Consider the following 19,865-nt stretch of genomic DNA (forward strand, 5'->3'; position numbering starts at 1 on the left):
TGCTGCTACTCTGCAAAGCCCAAAAGGTACAGAGCTGAACTATCTCACATAAAATCTCTCCCACATCTTGTGCTGGGAAGGATATTTCTGGCAGGAAAGTGGCGTCAGTGAGGCTCTTTCTGAAAGCAGCTGGTGGGTGTGCTGCTGAAAACAGGAGCGTTTCCCTGTCTCCAAGTCACAGGAATATTAATGCGGGATATGGTGTGGTGGGGAAGGCTTGCAAATCAGCCTGCAGAGAGCATATCACTTTACATTTGGAATTGAAATGCTTCCTATGTCTGTTAGGGAAAAAGTGTCAAAGATTGCTGTCTGAAGCAATTATTACAGTTTGAAGTAGCATTTTAAGTATCAGGTGTGCAGCTAGCTATTCAGCTTTTAAGAGCCTGTCTGCTCAGATGGATTTCACTGAACTGTGTTGAAAACCATTCATTAGTCTTTCTTTTTCACTGATTTGGAACAATTCTTTCTGGAAGGTTTTCAGTGAGTCAGAGTAGGCACATGTCATTAGTAACAGGTGAATTCTGTATTTCCAGGGCAAATTTAAAAACTGTAGATATTTTAAATATATCTGTCCATAAAAATCATAGCTCTGTAAACAGGAATGTATTTATGGCTTCTGGTTGGTGGAAAAGCTGCCATTTTATAGTTTCTTTAAGAGGAGGGGGGGTGTCTAATAGTTCAGTATGATGTTACAGATTGTGCTTAACTCACCACTTTTCATCTCTTCCCTATATGCTACTTTTTTCTGTATTTTTTAAAATGACTTAAGGCTGTGTTTCTTCAGCCACTTTAAAATGACTTACATGCTGATGAGAGGACTGGCTATGCCTCTGGCTTTGTCTTCACACCTCCCCCTGTTTGCTACCAATTGTGCAGTGGTGTAGTAAACCAGAGCAGACAATCTGGTTGAAAACTAATGCGTCAGTACAAGGAAGATGGCAGGAGTGTTAGGTTGGAGACTGAGCACTTGCTTTCTGGTCATGATCCAACCCAGGGGTGGGCAAAGTGATTGTGAAACTGTGGCTTTGGAGTTCACATTGACTGTAAAATAGTACAATTATTTTACTTAAAACAGAACCTTAACAAACTTCCTGAAATGCATGTGACTTCTCTGACAGCCTCAGGTCTGGAAATGCCAGGTGCATGATTTTGCAGGTGTGGAAATGTTTTTTACTTCATTTGGTTACATAGCCTCACAGCTTCTGCCAAGTGATGAGTTCTGCCTGGAAAGACTGTGTGCCATCACATCTTTCTAGTTACAAGAGAGAAATTTGCTTGTAGACTTAAATGGAACATTTTTTCTCCCTTTGTAACTTGTTTCGTCTTAGATTGTCTTCTCTCTCTGAGGATTGTGTGTAGAATCACAGAATGGTTGAGGTTGGCAGGGACTGCTGCAGATCATCCAGTCCAGCTCTTGCTGAAAGCAAGATCAACTGGAGCAGGTTGCTCAGGAATGTGTCCACTTGGATTTTGAGGCTCTCCAAGGCTGAAGAGTTCACAGGAAAAGCTTTTTTTTGTTAAGATTTCCTTATAATTACACAGAATTTCCTGTTTCTTAATTTGTGCTCTTTGACTCTGGTCCTGTCATTGGATACTATTGAGCGCTATCTGGCTTGATCTCCTTTACACCTTCCCATCAGGTATTTGTAGACATTTATAAGATTCCCGCACAAACTGCTTGAATTCTACAGCTCTGAAATGCTTTGTATAAAAAGCTGTTTGGGGAACATGGGTCAATTTATTTCACCTGTGTAGGATGAGGTAAGGAACAGTTACTGCTGTAACTGCTGTTATAGATGTAACTTTCCAAATAGAATTTGCTTTATAGGTTGTATCTAGTATGTTGCACTCCTTTTACTTAAGTGTTGACTGATTTTGGAAGTGTCTTACTTGTGCAGGTATTTTGGCCTCCCTAGATGGTCCCTTTGTTAGCAGTGTCTTGTTTTATTTCTTGTATTGGACATTTCATAGATTTTTTGCACTTTGTCTTCCTGTTCGCAGCAGGAGGATTCTCTGTTTGCCACCATGCCACCCCTTTGTCCCATTGGGAGTCATTCCAAGGTGCAAAGCCCCAAATCAGTCACTGGAGGACTTGGAGCATTTACAAAGGTATTCTGCTTGGCTTTTGTGCCGGGACAAGGAGCCGAATAATGTCATTTCATGCTGACTTGTGCCACAAACCATGTAACTTCCAGTGCATGTAAAATGTTACTGGAACCAATGTTTCTTGCTGCCAAGGGCTCTCCAGCACCTCTCAAAAATGTATCTTTTTCTCTTTCCCTGTGGCTCCTCTGTACCTATGATCTTTTTGTCTCCTCTTTCATCCTTTCTTGTTTTTCTTTGAATCACTGTCGTATTGAAGCTGGTACTTTAAAAGCTAATTTTAGTAGGATAGAGTCAAAGTAAAACTGCAGTACATCTGTCAGGAGCTTCTTCAAAAATGATACAGTGATTTCTGAATCTCAGATGTTGCCGTTTCTGAGTACATTTCCTTAAGCGTTACCATCTGAAATGTAAAGTTGTTTCTGGCAGTATTAGTTGATCTGAGTAAAAGGTGGAAGAATGCTTCCTACCGGTTACAGTACCTACAGCAATCTAATGCAAAAAAACCCAGTCTTTCTTGAGTCGCTGCTCTTAGGGATTAGATTTAGGGCCTGTCCCAGAGAAACAAAACATATACAAGATAATAATGTCAGCTATGATAATTTACAATATCTATAGCTATAATATTGGTTGTAATTTTGCAGGATGGAAAAAAAATGAGATTTAGAACATGTTCTGAACAGTAAGCTACTTAGAAATTCGAAACCTTAAAATGTTGTGGCTCCATGCTGCAGTGCGGGGCCTGAAGAAGACAGGTCTGGCCAAGTCCATCGACAGTATCACTGGTAGTTTTAATATTACTGGCAAGTTCTGTGATTCTTTAATTTCTATGAGCTCCTCTGAAACCTGGAATGCTTTGTAAATACAGATACCCCCACGTGCTTGTGTGTTGGGAGTAGCTCTCATCTTGGAGTTGAGTTAGAGAGTTGTCCTGGTGGTGAGAACCACGTCTGAGTTTGCTGATTGTTGCCTGCCCTTTTCTGCAGACAGGTTGTTCCAGCAATGATTCCCAGTAATTTAGTCACAGAATCATAGAATACCAGGTTGGAAGGGACCACAAGGATCATCTGGTCCAACCTTTCTTGGCAAAATGCAGAGTCTAGACAAGATGGCCCAGCATTCTGTCCAGCTGAATCTTTTAAGGTCTTTGCTTTTCTTATTAATTCTTCCTATTTAAAAGGTGATAATAAAGCAGGAGCCGGGAGAGCTGCCCCAGCAACCCCAGCTACCAGCGACAGGGACAAGCACGCAGACCTCTGTGCAGCAGTACGTCACTGTAAAAGGCAGCCACATGTTAGCCTTGTCACCACAGAAACCGGTCGTCAGCGCGGGCGAGGGGACGGTGCAGTCTAAGGTACGAGGGACTCGGGCATCTTCAGTGCGGTGTAAACTGTCTTGTGGGTTCATTGCAACAGCTCCTGCTTCTCTCGGGGGTGTAGGTTTGCTTCTGTCTCGGACCCAGGCAGCAGCACTGTGGGTAGGAGTGCACAGGGTGGCTCACAATTTGCTTACCTGTAGTCCCTGAGAAGGGAGCAGGGTGAGCATTTCGTTGTGTACAGGGAGCATCTCCTGCTTTTGTCTGACCCATTGCAGAAGTGGGGTGGGAGTGGTGTTCAGCTGGAGCCTGTCAACCCAGAAAGTTGGCTGCCATCCTTGCTGAAATTCATCCAGGTGTTTAGGTAAAGAGGAGGCAAATTCTTTCCTTGGACTGCAGGCCTGTGACAAAAAAGAACAGGACAAATAGGGAGCGGTGTGGAGGCTGAGCATGAGGTGGGAGCAGTCCTGCTTGAGTGGGAGCTCAAGTGTTTTGCTGTAGGAGTCTGTGCCCATGCAGTGCTGCCATGGCACTGCTTCTGAGTAACTGCACTGCACTGCAGTAACTTCACAGTAACTGCAGTGACAAGATGACAGATGTGTCAGAAATTGTCTCCATTCTTGCCTGTTTCCATTGTGGATAGAGTCAAATCCTGTGCCAAGCACAAGACACTACATACAGAGCTTTGAATTTTTCATAAGTAAAGATATATTTACATTTGTGACAGTTCATTGTGCTTTTTACTGCTTTATTTGCCTGTTGGAGCAGGTATGCAAACTTATGTTTCTCTGCAGTTATTGTCAACACATAAAATTGAAGCACTTTGTGGATTCTACTTTGAGGCCATGGTTTTCCCAAAGAGTCTGTTCCCATAAACTTGTTGAAACTAGATTTCTAGATCTCTGTGCTTTGCCAAGGCAAGCTTTATCTGCAGCTGGAATTAAGCTGTTGCTTGTATGTCAGAAAAAAATGGAAGTGCCCTGTAATTTGAATGTACTTAATCTTTTGTGGGTGCTCTGAGATCTGGTTGTATTTAACAGTTTATATTTTTACTTGGGATTGGCTTCTTGCCAATTTAATTTTGTTTCTGAATGAATAGCTTTTATATGTGACTAATGTCCTGAACTGTCCAAAGGTAGAGGTTATGTATCAGCTAGAACTCATGTAGTTGCCCTTGCCAGCAGCACCTCATCCGACACTGATTTGTTGCAGGTTGTTGGCGTTCCAGTTGGTTCTGCTTTACAGTCGACAGTGAAACAAGCGGTGGCTATCAGTGGTGGCCAGATACTTGTGGCAAAATCCAGTTCTTCGGTAGCAAAAGCTGTTGGCCCGAAGCAAGTTGTGACTCAAGGTGTAGCCAAAGCCATCGTGAGTGGAGGTGGAGGGACAATTGTTGCTCAGCCTGTGCAGACTATAACAAAGGCACAAGTTTCTTCCACGGGTGCTCAGAAAAGTACATCTCAAGGCTCAGGTAGAGTAATTTTTATACCTTGTTAATAGCTCATGGTGGGTGGACTTTGGGCTCCATAATGATTTCTTTGACTTCAAAATAACTCTGTGACTGAAAAAATTCAAAATTAGTAGTGAAGTCTGTATGGAAATTCAGGTGGACTGTGATTTGTAATAAATGAAATATTAACTCATTATCTGTAAGGGGGGAAGAGAGAGCACAAGTACTTTGAAGCATGCGGTGTTGTGTGAATGGATATCAGACAGATATTCTGGGGGATGTGCTGGACACCTAGCAGACTTCCATGGAGCCAGGTCTCACATTTTTGCCCAGCATTGTGATCCTGAAATACTCGGATGGCTCCACATAAATCCAACCAAGAAGAGCCATACTGTCCTTATTGCATCTTCAGGTCTTTCCCAGGGCTTACAGTTGCAGGAGCCTGGGCAGAAACACCCTGCCTGCTTGTGCACACAGCCAGCTTTAGGTGGGCACATTGGCATTAGGCTCTGGAGTGTCTGAAAGGTCTCGTGTGGTATCTGGACTGGAAGAAGCCTCTAGTCCCTGTGGCTGTGCTGCTTTGGTCTGCAGCTATAAGTGGTGCTGCACGCAGTGGAGCCTTTTTCAGGCCTGTTGAAGAATGTGTCTCTGCATCACTGGTGGAGTAAATCTGGAGTTAGGTCAGACTCATGTGGGGTTTCAAAGGCTACCTGCATGTTACTCCTAGTACTTTTATCCTGTGCAGACTTCAATGCATGCTACCTTCTGAAAGTAGTAGTTTTATTTCGTTTTATTCTTTCTTTCTAGTGATGGCCACTCTGCAGTTACCAGCCACCAACCTGGCAAACTTGGCAAACCTACCACCAGGCACCAAACTGTACCTCACCACCAACAGCAAGAACCCTTCTGGGAAAGGAAAACTGCTGCTGATACCCCAAGGAGCCATACTGCGAGCCACAAATAATGCTAGTTAGTCTTGCAGGGAAATCTAATGAGTTACCTAATGTAATCACTGCATAATTAATATGTTTGGCATTTTTGCTGTAAAACATCCTGGTACTGTGGAAGTCAGTAATGGGATGGGGTTTCTTTGTTCATAACAACACTTAAGACTGAGCTCTTAGAGGTGTCTTCTGTTTTAGATGAAACTGCTTTTCATGGAGTGCTCTCAATGTCTTTCTGTGCTGAAAGCAGTATAATTTTCCTCAAAATTTAGCAAAGGGTTGTATTTTAACTCTTTGTTGTGATCTGTAGGAGGAGACCACTTTGTTTTCATGGTGTAGAACTAAGTGGATTTTAATGTAGTTATGAAAGCTATTAATAAGTAATGGCATGACACCCTGAAATTAGCTTTGCTTGCCCCCTAGTCCTCCTTATTTCCCCTGTAGCCCCTTTCATTTGTGGCATTTGCTGAGCTATAAGAGAGCACACCTGATCTGTGCTGTACTGGGTGATAATGTTATTCAGCTTCAAAACATGTGGCAACAAGCATCTCGTAAAGTTTTTTCAGTTACTTGTATATCCAGGGATGCTTTAGCAGTTGACAGTGTCTGGTTACCAAAGGGTCAAGCCTTTTCTTCTGGTTACAGGTCTCCAGTCTGGTTCTTCTACAAACAGTGGGGGAGGAGGAGGAACCCAAAGCACAAGCAATAACTTGTCACAGCATCTCACCTATACATCCTACATCCTGAAACAGACGCCCCAGGTCAGTGGCATAAGCATCTCAGTGTAAGCAGACTGGTGTTTCAGGCTGCAGTGGTGGTTTGTGGGTGTCCTGTTGTTCTATGGTACCCGAAACATTCTTGGACTATGGGGCTTAAACAGTAGGATGCATAAGAGTTTGAGAAAAGCACTAGAGACGTGAGAATGAAGGAGAGTTATTGGAGAGAAGCTGCAAGGCTGAGTAAGGAAGAAAAATGAGAAAACATAGGATTGCATGAAGTGATCCCCGTGGGTGCGTGGAGCCTCTGGAGGACAGCAGCTGAATACTGATGTGAGGCAGGAAGGGTGGCCAGGCCTGGGGCGGTGGGTTGTTAGAGTGCACGCCTCCAGTTGTCGCTGTGTTTTCTGAATGCTGAGCTCTGAATATATATATAAAAAATACATTTTGAAGTGAGAAAAAAAAATACATTTTGAAGTGAGAAGACAACAGAATGTCTCTATTTCTTTTTTTTTTTTTTTCCTAGCACAGCAGTAGCCTCACTGATCTTGCAAGTTAAGCAGCATTTGTCACAAAGAATAAACTTGAAGAGCACAAAGTATGTTAAACTATAGTGGGTGCTTCTGAGGAGACAGGAAACTGATTGTGGCTTTTTCACCTCTTCCTTTGCATCAGAAAGTGTTCTTCTGTACCAAGAACAGAAGGCTGTGTCCAGCCCTTAGTGCAGAAGCATCCACTGTAATTAGCAGTGGCTTGTTTTAGAAGATGCTGTGTTGTGGCATTATAGCTGCAGGCTTACACCTTGTGATGACACTCCTAGATTTCTGTTTAACTGTGTTTCACATTGCTGATCTCCCTAACATTTCTGGAGCAGGGTACCTTTCTGGTTGGCCAGCCTTCTCCTCAGAGTTCTGGGAAGCAGCTGACTCCAGCTTCAGTTGTTCAGGGCAATGTGGGGGTTGGAGCATCTTCCACACAAGGACAAGCACTAAAAGTGATAACTGGACAGAAAACAGCTCTATTTACGCAGGTAACAGGCAAATGATATTTTTCTCTGTTACTAGTCAGCATTTTGCCAGATAAAGTATAGGAAACACAGCCACATGTTGTGAGACCTCTTCCTTTTGTAGTTGTTTGCTTTGTTTTTTGTATGAATATGATGCTGGCTGTAGTATGATAAGGAAAGCACATGAAGGTGTACTTTCATGTGCAGATACAGGGCCACAGTTTTCCAGCTTTATTTGTGTTCTCAAAATAGATTGTCTGTAAGCTTGGGTTGCTAGTTTGAAAATGTGCTCTGGGATTTCTTAATGAAATGGAATTATGGAAGTGATTGCAGTCATGTGCAAAAATGTGCTTAAATATTTGAACCTTAGAAAAGGGACACCTGCTAAAGCTCTTTAAAAGTTTTGGCCTTGGTCATCTTAAGATCCCTCAAAGGCCCTTTTTTTAAAAGAAGTAGCAGATGGTCCCTGTGAAATTTAAACTCAGCAAGAATGCCTGGAATCGATCATCCTAAATTCAAGATTGATAAGCATATTATTGAAAAGTCAGCAGTTTGATAAAGTTGATTTTCTGAGGTAGTAGTTTTGTTCCAGCTCTTAGAGCCAGCTTGCCTTTTTCAGAAGTCTTTTGAAAATATTTTTCAGTAATATAGAAAGCATTTCTCTTGTTTTGTTGTTTGGTTTTTATTTAAAGGTTTTGTTGTTTTGTTTTGTTTTGTTTTTAATCCCAACAAATACACCTTTTACCTTATGCTGAATCATTTTTCAAAGGCTTCACCCAGTGGACAGGCATCACTGATGAAGATATCAGATGGGTCTATAAAATCAGTGCCTGTCTCGTCCCAGCTCTCCAAACCTGGCACCACCGTGCTGAGAGTATCAGGAGGTGTTATCACCACAGCTGCTGCTCCTGCCGTGGCCCTCCCCACAAACGGGGTGGCCCAGGTGAGAAACAACATTGCCAATATTCTGTAATAGAACATTTGCACCTTAGCCAGTATAATCCCCAGGTAAGGACTAGATTGATTGGTAACCGTCTGGTTTTCCTGCTGCTAGATGTTACCTCGTTGTACTTACTGTTGAATCATCTATGACATGAAAAGGAATTTGTTATCCCTCTCTGCCTCTTTTATGCAGCAAATAGATAATGCAGGTTCCAGTTCATCATCTTCTGGAACTCCTGCAGTGAAGACATCTGGACAGCAACACCAAATCTGTGTAAGCCAGAGCCAGTCAACTTCATCAGTAGTGAATAAGACTGCAACTTCCACTGTTGTAAGTGTTGCATCTCTGATGACTACCCCAACGCCTGTGACTGGAAAAGCTGCAGTGTCAGGTATTAAACTCCCTTCATGCCTTTCCTATAGAAAGTTAGAATCCAGGTGTCAGTTCTTCAGATGTCTTCACTGTAAATGAAACAATATAAAGTAACCTGCATTTCTAAATGTGTAAAAGTGAAGTCATGCTTTCTAAAACATATATATTATTAGCATAACTTCTGGCTTAGCCAAGGAAATGTCTAAATAATTTGGCATCCTATCACATTGGTGCAATGACTGTATCTGTTGCAAATAACAGCGTGAGTTGCCTGTTGGTATTGGAGAGGGATTTTGGTTCTCTTGCCAAGTTCTCATTAGAAGATGCATTCTGCCTATTCAAGAGCACAGTGTGTCACTGAATGCTGAAACTATCGAGGTACCAGCAATACTGCAGACTGGGTAATTTGTGAAAGTGAAACCCAACTGAAGTTGGAGAAGCTGCATGTGCAAAATTTGACTCTGAGGCTTTGCATATGCTCTGTTTGACTTGGAAAGGTGAGGGATGTTGATTAGGGGGAACTGATGGCTTTGAAGTCAAAATCCATTAAGTACAGTGAAGTAGGTTGGGTCTGGAATGTTTTGAGTTCATAAAGATGAGGTAATAAAGATGGACTGCCCTTATGTAGAGGGAAGTTTCCCTTATTTAGTTTTATTGTCTTCCAGTATCTTTTGGACAAATATAGCAGGTTTGAGTATTATGGGTTAAAATCAGAAATTTACGTTTTGACTGATTTACCTGCTGGCATGTTCTGTTGACTTGAGGTGGCTTCTTATGAGCTGGAAACAGAGTAAAAATATGGAAAAGATAAAGTGACGCTGAGCTCATCTGAGAGCGTCTTTTAAATGCAGCTCTTTTTTGTTTCCTGTGTACACAGTCTTACAAACTCTTTCTTTTTTCATCACTCTGTTTTTCCCAGAGCTTGAAAGTAAACAACATGGTCTAAGACTGCCAGAATTGTGCAATAAGCAGTTAGTTGAGTGTTTTACTCTTTGCAAACAAAGCAGAAAGGTTTGGGGTTTTTTAAATAGAAAATTTGCCATTCTAAATAGCTTTCAGATTGAGAATCCCATCTAGGTATGAGACAGCTATCTAGATTTTGGGTTGGTTTGTTTTTTATAACCTGAGGCACTGACTTCTTCATTTCTTCAAGAATCCCAAAACAAGCAGTGGCTATAAACATGTTATGTTGATGTGAAACCAAAACAAAACTGTGTTAAAATTCTGGAGATTTGCATTTTCAAAAGCAAATTTTCAGAAATAATCTCAAATTTTCCCACCCTTTTGCAACGAGCTGTGTCTCCCACACATCACGCTAATAGGGTTAGTTGAAAATGTCATCTTCTTACTCGCCTTGCTGTTTGGGTCCCTTGCTGTCCTGTCCTGACACATCTGCGCATCACACACTTGGGACATCCCCCAAGGCACTCTTTTAAATGATACCCTTTCTCAAAGTGTGCTAAACTGTTCTGGAAGGAGACTTGCAAAGCCATGAGCATTTACTTGCCTGCTGGAGACTGGCTCTGTGCCTCAGGAGACCTTCCATTCACCATTTAACATCCCCAGCACTGCTGGGGCTCAGTGTATCAAAGGGAACCAGCCACCACTGAGCTTGGCCGTCCCAGGGCTGTGTGTTTAAAAGGCTGGAGGTGAAACAAAAGGTTTTGGCAAGATGCGTAGCAATTGTATTTTTAATTCTAAAGATATGGGCTTTTATTTAAGAGTCTTAAATAAAATGCACTGTGATGTTTAAAAATTAATTGGTAGTACTAGGTTAGCCTCCTGTCCTGGTGGTGAAAGCCTGACCAGTGCTATACATCTGTCAAAACCAAGAGACATCTTCACCAGACCTTGCATGTCTAGCACTTAAAAGGCAGCTGCATTTCTTAATAATAATAAAATAGGAGAAGAATGGAAACTTTATCTCAAATCGTGAGTATAAAATTACTATTATGAAACTAAGAAGTCTGCTGTTATCAATGTTCTAGAATAGAAGCCTATTAAATTTCCACAATCTGAATAAAAGTTAGCTGTAGATTGAATACAATTATATTGCAAATAGCTGGTGTACTAGTAGAAAGGATAAGCAGAGGCCCAAATCACAGTGTTACAGTGCTGGCTGTGGTGGCTTGAGGTGTCTTCACCATGGAGGAGAGAGCTGGTGGGCAGGTGATGGGCACTGCTCACCTGGCACTGTGGTGCAGCTTGAAGCCATGCAGCTTTTCACCAAAGTCACTGGTGCTGCCATTGATAATGCTGTTAATACCTGAATGTATCTGCTTGTTCTTTTAGCCTTGACTAAAATCAGTGATTTGAGTCCTCACTTCAATATGTTTCATAGCTTGATTAGCCATCCTTATGTATTCAGTGCATGTTACAGAAGGATGCAGGACACTCACTTTAGGTATGTCCTTCATCAGACGTACTGCGGAGCTCTTGCTCGTCAGTTAGTTAAAATGTGGTTGGTTGTGCTCTGCTGACTGCAGCAGGTTCTGCTAAGCTGAATTGCGGAGGTGTGAGTGGCTGTGCAGATACAACAGGTCAGTCACAGGCCTTGACCCTTGAGCACAAGGTCTTGTCCTGACAAGAGTGGTTTTTTGTCTGTGCTGAGCCAGCTTCAGCTGAAAGGTTTGTGTTACATCAACTTCTGCCTAAGATGACTTAGGTAATTAGGAAACTTGCTTCACGAATATCAGAGCATTGTGCAGCTTACAATGCTGCACACACTGTGGTGCAGCACCGCAGTATTTTAGCAATAATTTGTGTCGGTGAAAACTTGTTTGACAGTTCAGTGAACTGTGGCTTGTCAAGAGGGTGGCAGTGCTAGCCTTACCTGCCATTCTGATTCAGGCAGAAAGGGAGATAAGTAGCTGGAGATAACAAAATGGTGTGTTTTATTTAACATTTTGTCTTCCGTTCTTCTTGCAGGGTTGCTAAAAATCCACTCAAATCAGTCTAGTCCACAGCAGGCTGTTCTGACAGTTCCCAGCCAGCTTAAACAGCTCGGTGTAAACACAGCTTCTGGAGGTGTTCAGACAATACTCATGCCTATGAACAAAGGTAAAGGGCAGAGGAGGATGACAGATGGTGTTTGAAAATCCCCTTTGACACAGGGTAGCTCTTGGTCACTGTTGGCATACATGGTCCAAAATTAGAGATAGAAGAAAATGTAGCAAGGAAATTCATCCCTAAACTTTATGCTGCAAACACTGTGTTGCTTCTGAACATGATTATTTGTCAAAGTGTTTGAAGTTTGATTTTTTTTTCTTCGTTGTTCTTTTTTTCTTTTGTCTTTTTTCCTCTCCAGTGATACAGTCACTTTCTACCAGCAAAGTTTCAGCTGTTTCAGCTGCCACAACAGCAAGTACAGCTGTCCCTAGTCCATCAACAGCATCCATCACTAAAGGTAACAAGGAACTTCTCAGTAAGATAAACAGTAAAAATAAGCTGGTGCTGCTTTATGCAAGTGACCTGACTTTGGAAGTAGACCCTGTGACTGGGAGTTCCTTTATTTCCATTGTTAGTAGGGTTTAAATCAAGTAAAAATGGCACCTGGGGACTAGGAAATTAACAGTGCCTTCCCCCTCAACAAATCCCAAAGCATGGGCAATTACAGAGGGAACTAAGGGTGTTCTAGAAAGCTGCTGTGAGTACTTTAAACACTCGTTCTTTCAATTTGTCATTGCAGAAATGCGTAGAGCAGCATGTATTTATTTAATACATGTAATTATTCAATGGATTTCATTTATTTAATCATAGTAACTGCTATCCTCAGAGTAGTGGCTATGGTGAAATGGACTTGATAATGCTTTCCAACAGCACTAGATCTAAACACACAGGGGAAGGATGTACATACAGTGCTTCCCAGGACAGTGCATAGGGCAGAGCTGACAAAGTCTTTTTCTTCCAGAACTGTCATGTCTCTCTCCCATCCCAGATGAACGACCAGTCTGCCTGGCTGTTAAGGGTTGGGAATGTCTCTCTCTCCCTGCTTCTGTCTCACCAAAGTTCTGTCCTAGATGTGACAAAGTTCACTGATGTCAAAATCAGTGATGTCTTCAAAAAAGTTCTCACTTTGAAATGTCACTTCTCGCTAAAACTGTCAGTTTTCTGTCCAGCTCTTTCTTTACAAAAAGGCCAATGTACATTCGCAGGCAGTTCAATTTAGATCAGGCAGTCATGTGGAAAGCATCAGCAATTGATTATGCAGATTTTCTAAAAAGGGTGAGATGAGAGCATGTTGAGATTTGGAGGGGGAACATGTTCTGGTGGCCTTCTTTCAGCAGAATTGAAGGCCAAATTTGTTCATGCTTAACAATCAAAATACAAACAACAAATTAAGCGGTGTTATATAAGAGCCTTATTCTTATGGGAGTCTCACAGGACACTATTTATCAAGCTGTCTGGTACTTCTTGTTTTTTAAAATCTGTTCTGTTTCTTTGAAGTTAAGATGGAGCCTGATTCAACAGGACAAAACTGCAGTTCTGTGGGTACCCAAGAAGGCCAAGCAGCAGTAAAAACAGAAGAAAGCTCCGAACTTGGGAATTACGTTATCAAGTAATTGTTCATTTCTCTATAAGCATTTCTGATCTTTGAAACACCAGGGAGAATGGAGAAGATTCTAGGGATACGTGCAGTAGTGTTAAGTTTGACCTAGAAATACATTGTAAAATCTATCCCATTCACTCCTATATCAGTACTAATCCTGTTGGGTGACATTTGTTTCAGAGAGTGTTGCAATATTTTCTTTGTAAATGGGTTTGTTATCAGGCTTCATGAAAGGGGAAAAAAATATTTGAAGATTTGCAGTTGTTTTGGGGTTTGCTAAAATCTCAAGCTGCTAAAACTCCTTTACCATCCACTGCTTGTATAATTCCCATTGCCTTTGTGTGTCCTTACTGAGGTCAAACTGCCCAGCAAAATGCAGGTCAAAAAAGGGGCATCTGGAATAAGTAGAACTGTCTCTCTTCCTGCCTCTCTAGTCATGTTGAACTAATGTACTTCTGTAATGACTTAGTATGAGGGCTGCCTTGGTTCAGAATTAGAATTCAATAAGATTACTGGAGTATTTGTTCACTGGGTGCTTTGAAATCTGCTGCCCTGTTTGTGATGCTCTTGCAAGTACTTGTTAGTGTTTTTTCACCAGAACTCAGTTTTCAAAATTTTCTCTGCGTATTTCTTGTAATGTGTCGGATGTTTCTTCTGCTCTTCCTGTCTCCATGTTTTGAAAAGTTTTGTTACCCTGGCATATCCCTGCAGACATGACCCTGATGGGGAGTATATGTAGGAGAAAGGAATAAATCCTAAGTCACTACACACTTGAAATTGTCTTAGTTATAAAACAACTAATGAAAAATACAGTTGTTGCCAGTTAAATATAGTATGACTGATTAAGTAAAATTTACCTAAACTTCTGTAGGTAAAAAATTTCCCATGCAGTATCACATGTTCCTGCTGGGACAGCCTGCACTAACTGCTGCATCTTACCTATCAAAGCAGTGTTGCAGCTTGTGAGATGACACAGGGATTTCTTCCAAGCCTGCCCAACAAAGGCTGTCTTCAGTGTCTTCAGCTTGGCAAATGCAGCTTCAGATGTGGACACTTTGGCAAGAGGAAGAGCTGTTTGAAATACCTTCTCCAGATCGGGGCAGAACGGTTTATCCTCAGACTAGTAGTGCTGTAATGCCTTCGGGCTAGGGACTAAACCATGTAGTGATTTTTGAAACCTTGTGCATCTGATTCATTGCTTCCAACAGTGATTGTGGGTTTTGTTTATCCGTTGCAGTGTAGAGTATGTGGAGAACATCCAGCAGCTTTTAACAGCAATAGTGAAGAAGGTTCCATTAATTGCTGAAAAGAGTAAGTAGTAAATGAAAAGGCTTTGTTTTCTCTTTTCAGTGTATCAACAGAATACCTTGCATAATCTGTAGCCGCAAAAGTTATTAAAAGGCAGAATGAAATGAAGTCATTATCCTAGAGAGCTTACTCCAGGGGTTATTCGAAAGATGCTTAGAATTAGGTTCTTAAAATAAAGCCAAGTATGTTGTCAGCAGTTATTAACCTTGTTTTTTTTTTATTAGAAATAGATTGTATGTCCTCACATAATGGCTGCAAGTAGGTCTTCTTTTCCCTGGCTCATCCTTAATAGATGTGGGTTGTTGTTTTTTTAATTTAATACCAAGCTTTCAGAAATGCTCGCAAATATAACATAGCTCAGCATTGGAATGTGTTTGTTATTGGGGTTTTTGCCCTTTTTTTAAAAAAGAAAAAAAAAAAAGGTAGTTTGCAGAGAAACATTTCAACTTTTTATGGTACTTTATAATTGCATACCTCTTACTCATGTACACAGCTGAAAATCTGTTAGCTTTCTTTGGTAACTAATGCACTTTGAACAAGTGGTCCTGGAGACCTTCTCAAGAGAAGCACAGTGAGCAAAGCAGGAGTGGGCGGCACAGTAAAGCTTTTATTACTTACAGCTCTCTGGCGTACAATAGCATTCATTAATCTGTTGCTTAGGATTCATTTCTCCTTCTCATGTTTTTGCCAGGAAACCTCACTGTTCCATTTTTATATGGTAATTTGTTGGCAAAAAAATAATGCTTTCCAAAACAAGAAACTCTGACCAGTAAGACAGACTTATAGGTCTACACCATTGCAATTTTGTGGAGAAGAAGCTTAAAACAGTCCGTAGCCACAGTTGTCTGTGCATGTGACCGAGAAGGATGCTGGTTTTGCATCCAAAAACCGCAGTGTCGGCTGTGTATCTGTGCCGTGCTCAAAGAGAGCACAGCATTTGTAAGAGTTAGGGAGTTACAGTCCTTGATCCTGTGAGCATGAAACAAATCTCCCTTTTCACTACAGAACATCAAACCCAGAACTTATCTTACTTCACTTACTAAAAATTTAATGCTGTTTTTGGCTTTCTGTTTTCTAGGTGAAGATGCAAGCTCTTTTTGTGCCAGTTCAGTAGAACAGTATTACAGCTGGAATATTGGAAAGAGGAGAGCAGCCGAGGTAATTTCTGTCCTCCTGTGTTTCATAAGCAGTCATTAGGGATGCAAGGAGGATTTCTGAATTATGGAACCTTCCTTGTTGGCTGGTTTGTTCTCTGAAGATGTCTGTGGCATTGTAAATGGAAGCATTCCTGACACGCTGCCTTGTGTCCAGGTAGCGATTGCTCAGAGACTTTCTCAAGCAGAGGGGACTCTGTTTTTCAGTTGATCCAAAGTAAGATGTTTTTGAAATGACTTTTATCAGAATTTTTGCAAACTCTCCTGTTAGTATATTATCCTTGTCACTCCTCTGTGACATATTACACCCATGAAAATTTTACCCAATAGACTTGGTCCATCTTTTCATGGGATTGTGTCTGGTTTCTGTAGGAAGACAACTGAGGGATCTGACATAAGCAATACTACTGCTGAAATAGATTGTCAGTTTACCAAAGATAAATATTTCAGTTAGCCTGGACCTTTTTCTATTGTAGTTGTGATGTTTCCCCCTATTCCTTCATAGTTTTGTCATCTTGCTATGGATGTATATGGGGAAGACATTAGAACTGATTAGACCCTCTGCTGTTGCCAGCTAAATGAGCAAGGACTTTGACTAAAGTTTTGAGCAGCATATTTTGCTCTAGTGGATTTCTTGCACTCTGCCAGGTTACAATGTTACTTGAGGGATGAGACAGTTCAAGTCAAGACAAATGTGTCTGGGCCCTGGTAAATGTATGTTGCTTTTTTGAGGTTTTATTTGGATGAGAAAACAGAGTTTAAATGAGCTGCCCAGAGCTACCTAATATCAGGATTAGGACCATCTTCCACACTTGTTTTTCCTCATTCTTTTGACTTCTGAAAAAATCATATTCCTTTTGTTTTCCTTGCAAACTGGGTGATTGTTCTGGGCCACAGTCTAGCTTTAAACATTTTTAGCCAGCGTGACGGGCTTTCCCTTTGGTTTGGCACAGTGGCAACGAGCGATGACAGTGAGAAAGATCCTGCAAGAAATCATAGAGAAGCACCCCAGGTTTCACAACATCACACCCCTGAAAACAAAGCATGTGGTGCACTGGTGCCGATGCCACGGCTACACTCCCCCTGACCCCGAGACCCTGCGGAACGATGAGGACTCGATTGAAGACGTGCTGACGCAGATCGACAGTGAGCCGGGTGAGTGTGGAGGGACAGAAAGCTCCGTTTTGCCAAAGATGCTGTTTATTAAATGGCTCAAGACTGTATGTGCACACGTGCTGCTTCTTCAAGAGAAGGCGATTCTTTCTTTGTTTTTTAACTCGATTCACTCGGGAATAACAGAATTTGGAGATTGTAAGAGCAAGCCTACAAGTGAGGCTGCCTCTTGTTCCTATCAGTCCTGATGTTTTCTGGGGCCTCTTTTGGGTTTTATTGTGCTTTGGGACCTTCAGAGGCTCAGTGTAAATAAATCTTATGAGAGATGATTCTAGCCCCACAGTGTAATCATTTATGCATTTGGGCACACAAACTAAGCATAGGGGTAATGACAGTTCAGTCCTTGGGTGAGCTTAGCCTCCATTCAAAGACTTACTATGCGAACAGTGTAAGTGAGTTCAGGTACAAAAAAAGCCCCAAAACTGGCAGCGACAGCGTGGAGCTCAGTGGGGGTCAGTTTACCTCCAAAAGTGAAGTGAATTTGCCTGTGTGAAGCTTCACGTTGTGTTATTATAGCTGCTACCTTATTGTACTAGGCACATATCTGAGATTACCACAGTCCATTTTAGAATGTATTAAACATACATCTTTAATTTTGCCCATTCTTCACAGTTAAGCTCCCTTGTTTCACCTTCAGATAATCCTTTTCCCAAAGCTGAATGTTTTTCTGTTCTGATCATACAAGGATTTAAGGTATTTCCAAGAAGCGTATGGATTTGATTATTCTTTGCTAAGTCTGGCCCTGCATTGCAGTTGTTAAAGGTGGAAAGGAAGCCTATCTGCACCTTCTAATATTTGTTTCTAAATAACTAGATTTGTGTTTGTCTTTGAAGAAAAGAATTTCTTTATTGTGTAGTGGCTTGTGTCAAACATGCAGGGAAGAGGCTACCCTTTTGTAATTCCGCTGCCAATCTGTCTGCTGATTTTTTTTTTAAGCGTGATAATACTTGTTACAGTGTCAAAGATGCGTTAGTGCTGCTTGGTGCCTACACAGTTAAAAACTCAGTTTCTCCAAGGAAATGGTAGAGCAGCAGACTGCTTTGCCTGTTGTCTAAAAGCTTCTGTGAGAATGTTTAGGAGGCTCACATTAGTCTGGTTGTGTCTGAAATGCAGCCTTCTTGATTGGTGTAGGGGCAGATGAGAGAGAGGACCATGAGTGTAATGAAGATATAATTAGAAGGCTCTCAATGACTGTTTGCATTTCTGTTCATCCTTATGTTTGCTGGGAGCTACAGAAAAAACTTCCAATTACCTTAATTTCTTACCCTATTTTGAGTGTGCATCTGTTTATAAACAGCTTGCCATAACTTATCATGTGTTTAATTGATTGCTTCTTTTTCAGAATGCCCTTCATCTTACAGCAGTGGGGAGGAGCTGTGCCGAAAACTAGAGGAGCTACAGCAATTTCTGAAACGAGAACCAGAACATGAAGAGGAAGTAGACATTCTGAGCTTTAGCGAGCCATTAAAAATAAACATTAAGAAAGAACAGGAGGAGAAACAAGAGGAGATGAAGTTCTACTTGGCTTCTTTGCCTGCATCAGAGTTTGTGAGGGACACTGCAGAGAAGGTAATGGGTGATTCAAAAGTTAATAACTGCTGTTAAGCTAGTTGGGGGTCTTACATTTATTTAGTTGCCTTTCATGTGTATGGGCCTCTGGATACTCTATGAAAGTTTTTATGAATGCCCTGGAAAAATTTGGGCCTTCTGACTCATGGCACTCGGCTGGCCAGTGCTGGCAGGAGTGAGTGAAGCACGCCAGCCAGGAGGTCATGTCAGAGTAACTGTATTGGAGAGCTTAGCACCCCAGAAGTCATCCTGGAAGGCTGGAATCAAGGGAAAATGTTGGATGGGGAGCACTAGCACTGAGCTCTTCCTGTTCCATCGTGTGAAAGATTCAGGCTCATTGCTTGGGCCAGAGCTTTGCAGCTTCTGAAGAGGGGGTTGCAGTAAAGCTAAGACCACAGCAACCTTCTCCACTGCTTGGGTTTCTTCCCTCTGTTCAAATTAGGGTAAAAGAAAGGGAGAGGAGAGTCTTCTCTGACAGCAGCAGGAAGGAAGGTCAGTCTCGTGATGACTCAGCTTGTAGGAATTGAGCTCTCAGCATTGGAGCACTCTCAGCGGAGACAGGAGTAGCGGGAAGGGCTTGTGAGAAGCAGCCATGGGAGAAAGAAAGGATCTTTGCACCTCAAGTGCTCTCATGAAAGGACAAAACTTTGGTTTTGCAGTTTATCTCATCCCTTGCTATGTAGATGATAAGGGCACAGGCATGATGAGAGTGTCACTGAGGGATGAAACATCCTTTTGATGTGGAACTTTTGTGTCAGGAGTGCTGTTTATAGTAGTTTCAGTTGCCAGTTAGGTGTAGGAAAGGTCATGAAAAGATGGATTGAATATATGTACAGTTTTAAAATTGAGCTTACATTCTCAATCCAAAGGTATTCAACACAGCCTGGGTTTTGTGTTGACTTTCTGAAACAAAAATTTAAACCTGCTTTTGTTACTTCTGTGTTTTAGAGGCATTTCTGCAGGCTTCTCTAATGGCCAAGCTTCATATTCTCCAGATTTTTTTAAAATGAAGCCTGAGATTGTACTGCTTGAAAGTTCTGCAGTGTCTCCTTGCTGGTTTTTGTCTACTCTTTGTAGTATCTTTTTTTATATTAATCTCATTCTCATCTGTAGTACAACATGGGTTGTGTTATTTGATGTACTAATATTTTTTTTCTCTCTCATATTTTATAGATAGGGATTTCTTTTCAGCCTGCTGAGGTACAGAAGAATGTTTATGCATCAGTAGTAGAAGATATGATTTTAAAGGTAAGAAATTACTTC

At 41.5% G+C, this 19,865-nt stretch overlaps 1 protein-coding gene across 1 annotated transcript in view; it reads left to right on the plus strand.

The window, feature by feature from the left end:
• Positions 1-19,865, plus strand: part of YEATS2 (YEATS domain containing 2) — a gene marked incomplete at its 5' end in the record, with an annotated part of 43,467 nt that overhangs the window by 20,885 nt on the left and 2,717 nt on the right. The window contains 16 exons of the mRNA XM_080349872.1: positions 2,002-2,109; positions 3,284-3,457; positions 4,631-4,889; positions 5,676-5,837; positions 6,458-6,573; positions 7,403-7,558; positions 8,304-8,477; positions 8,670-8,868; positions 11,778-11,909; positions 12,157-12,255; positions 13,296-13,407; positions 14,636-14,709; positions 15,785-15,864; positions 16,814-17,015; positions 18,376-18,602; positions 19,776-19,850. Of these exons, the coding sequence (XP_080205998.1) occupies positions 2,002-2,109; positions 3,284-3,457; positions 4,631-4,889; positions 5,676-5,837; positions 6,458-6,573; positions 7,403-7,558; positions 8,304-8,477; positions 8,670-8,868; positions 11,778-11,909; positions 12,157-12,255; positions 13,296-13,407; positions 14,636-14,709; positions 15,785-15,864; positions 16,814-17,015; positions 18,376-18,602; positions 19,776-19,850 (2,349 nt within the window). The remainder of the gene's footprint in view (positions 1-2,001; positions 2,110-3,283; positions 3,458-4,630; positions 4,890-5,675; positions 5,838-6,457; positions 6,574-7,402; positions 7,559-8,303; positions 8,478-8,669; positions 8,869-11,777; positions 11,910-12,156; positions 12,256-13,295; positions 13,408-14,635; positions 14,710-15,784; positions 15,865-16,813; positions 17,016-18,375; positions 18,603-19,775; positions 19,851-19,865) is intronic.

This window comes from Nesoenas mayeri (genome assembly GCF_963082525.1).
Source record: "Nesoenas mayeri genome assembly, chromosome: 9".
Classification (NCBI taxonomy): Eukaryota; Metazoa; Chordata; class Aves; order Columbiformes; family Columbidae; genus Nesoenas; species Nesoenas mayeri.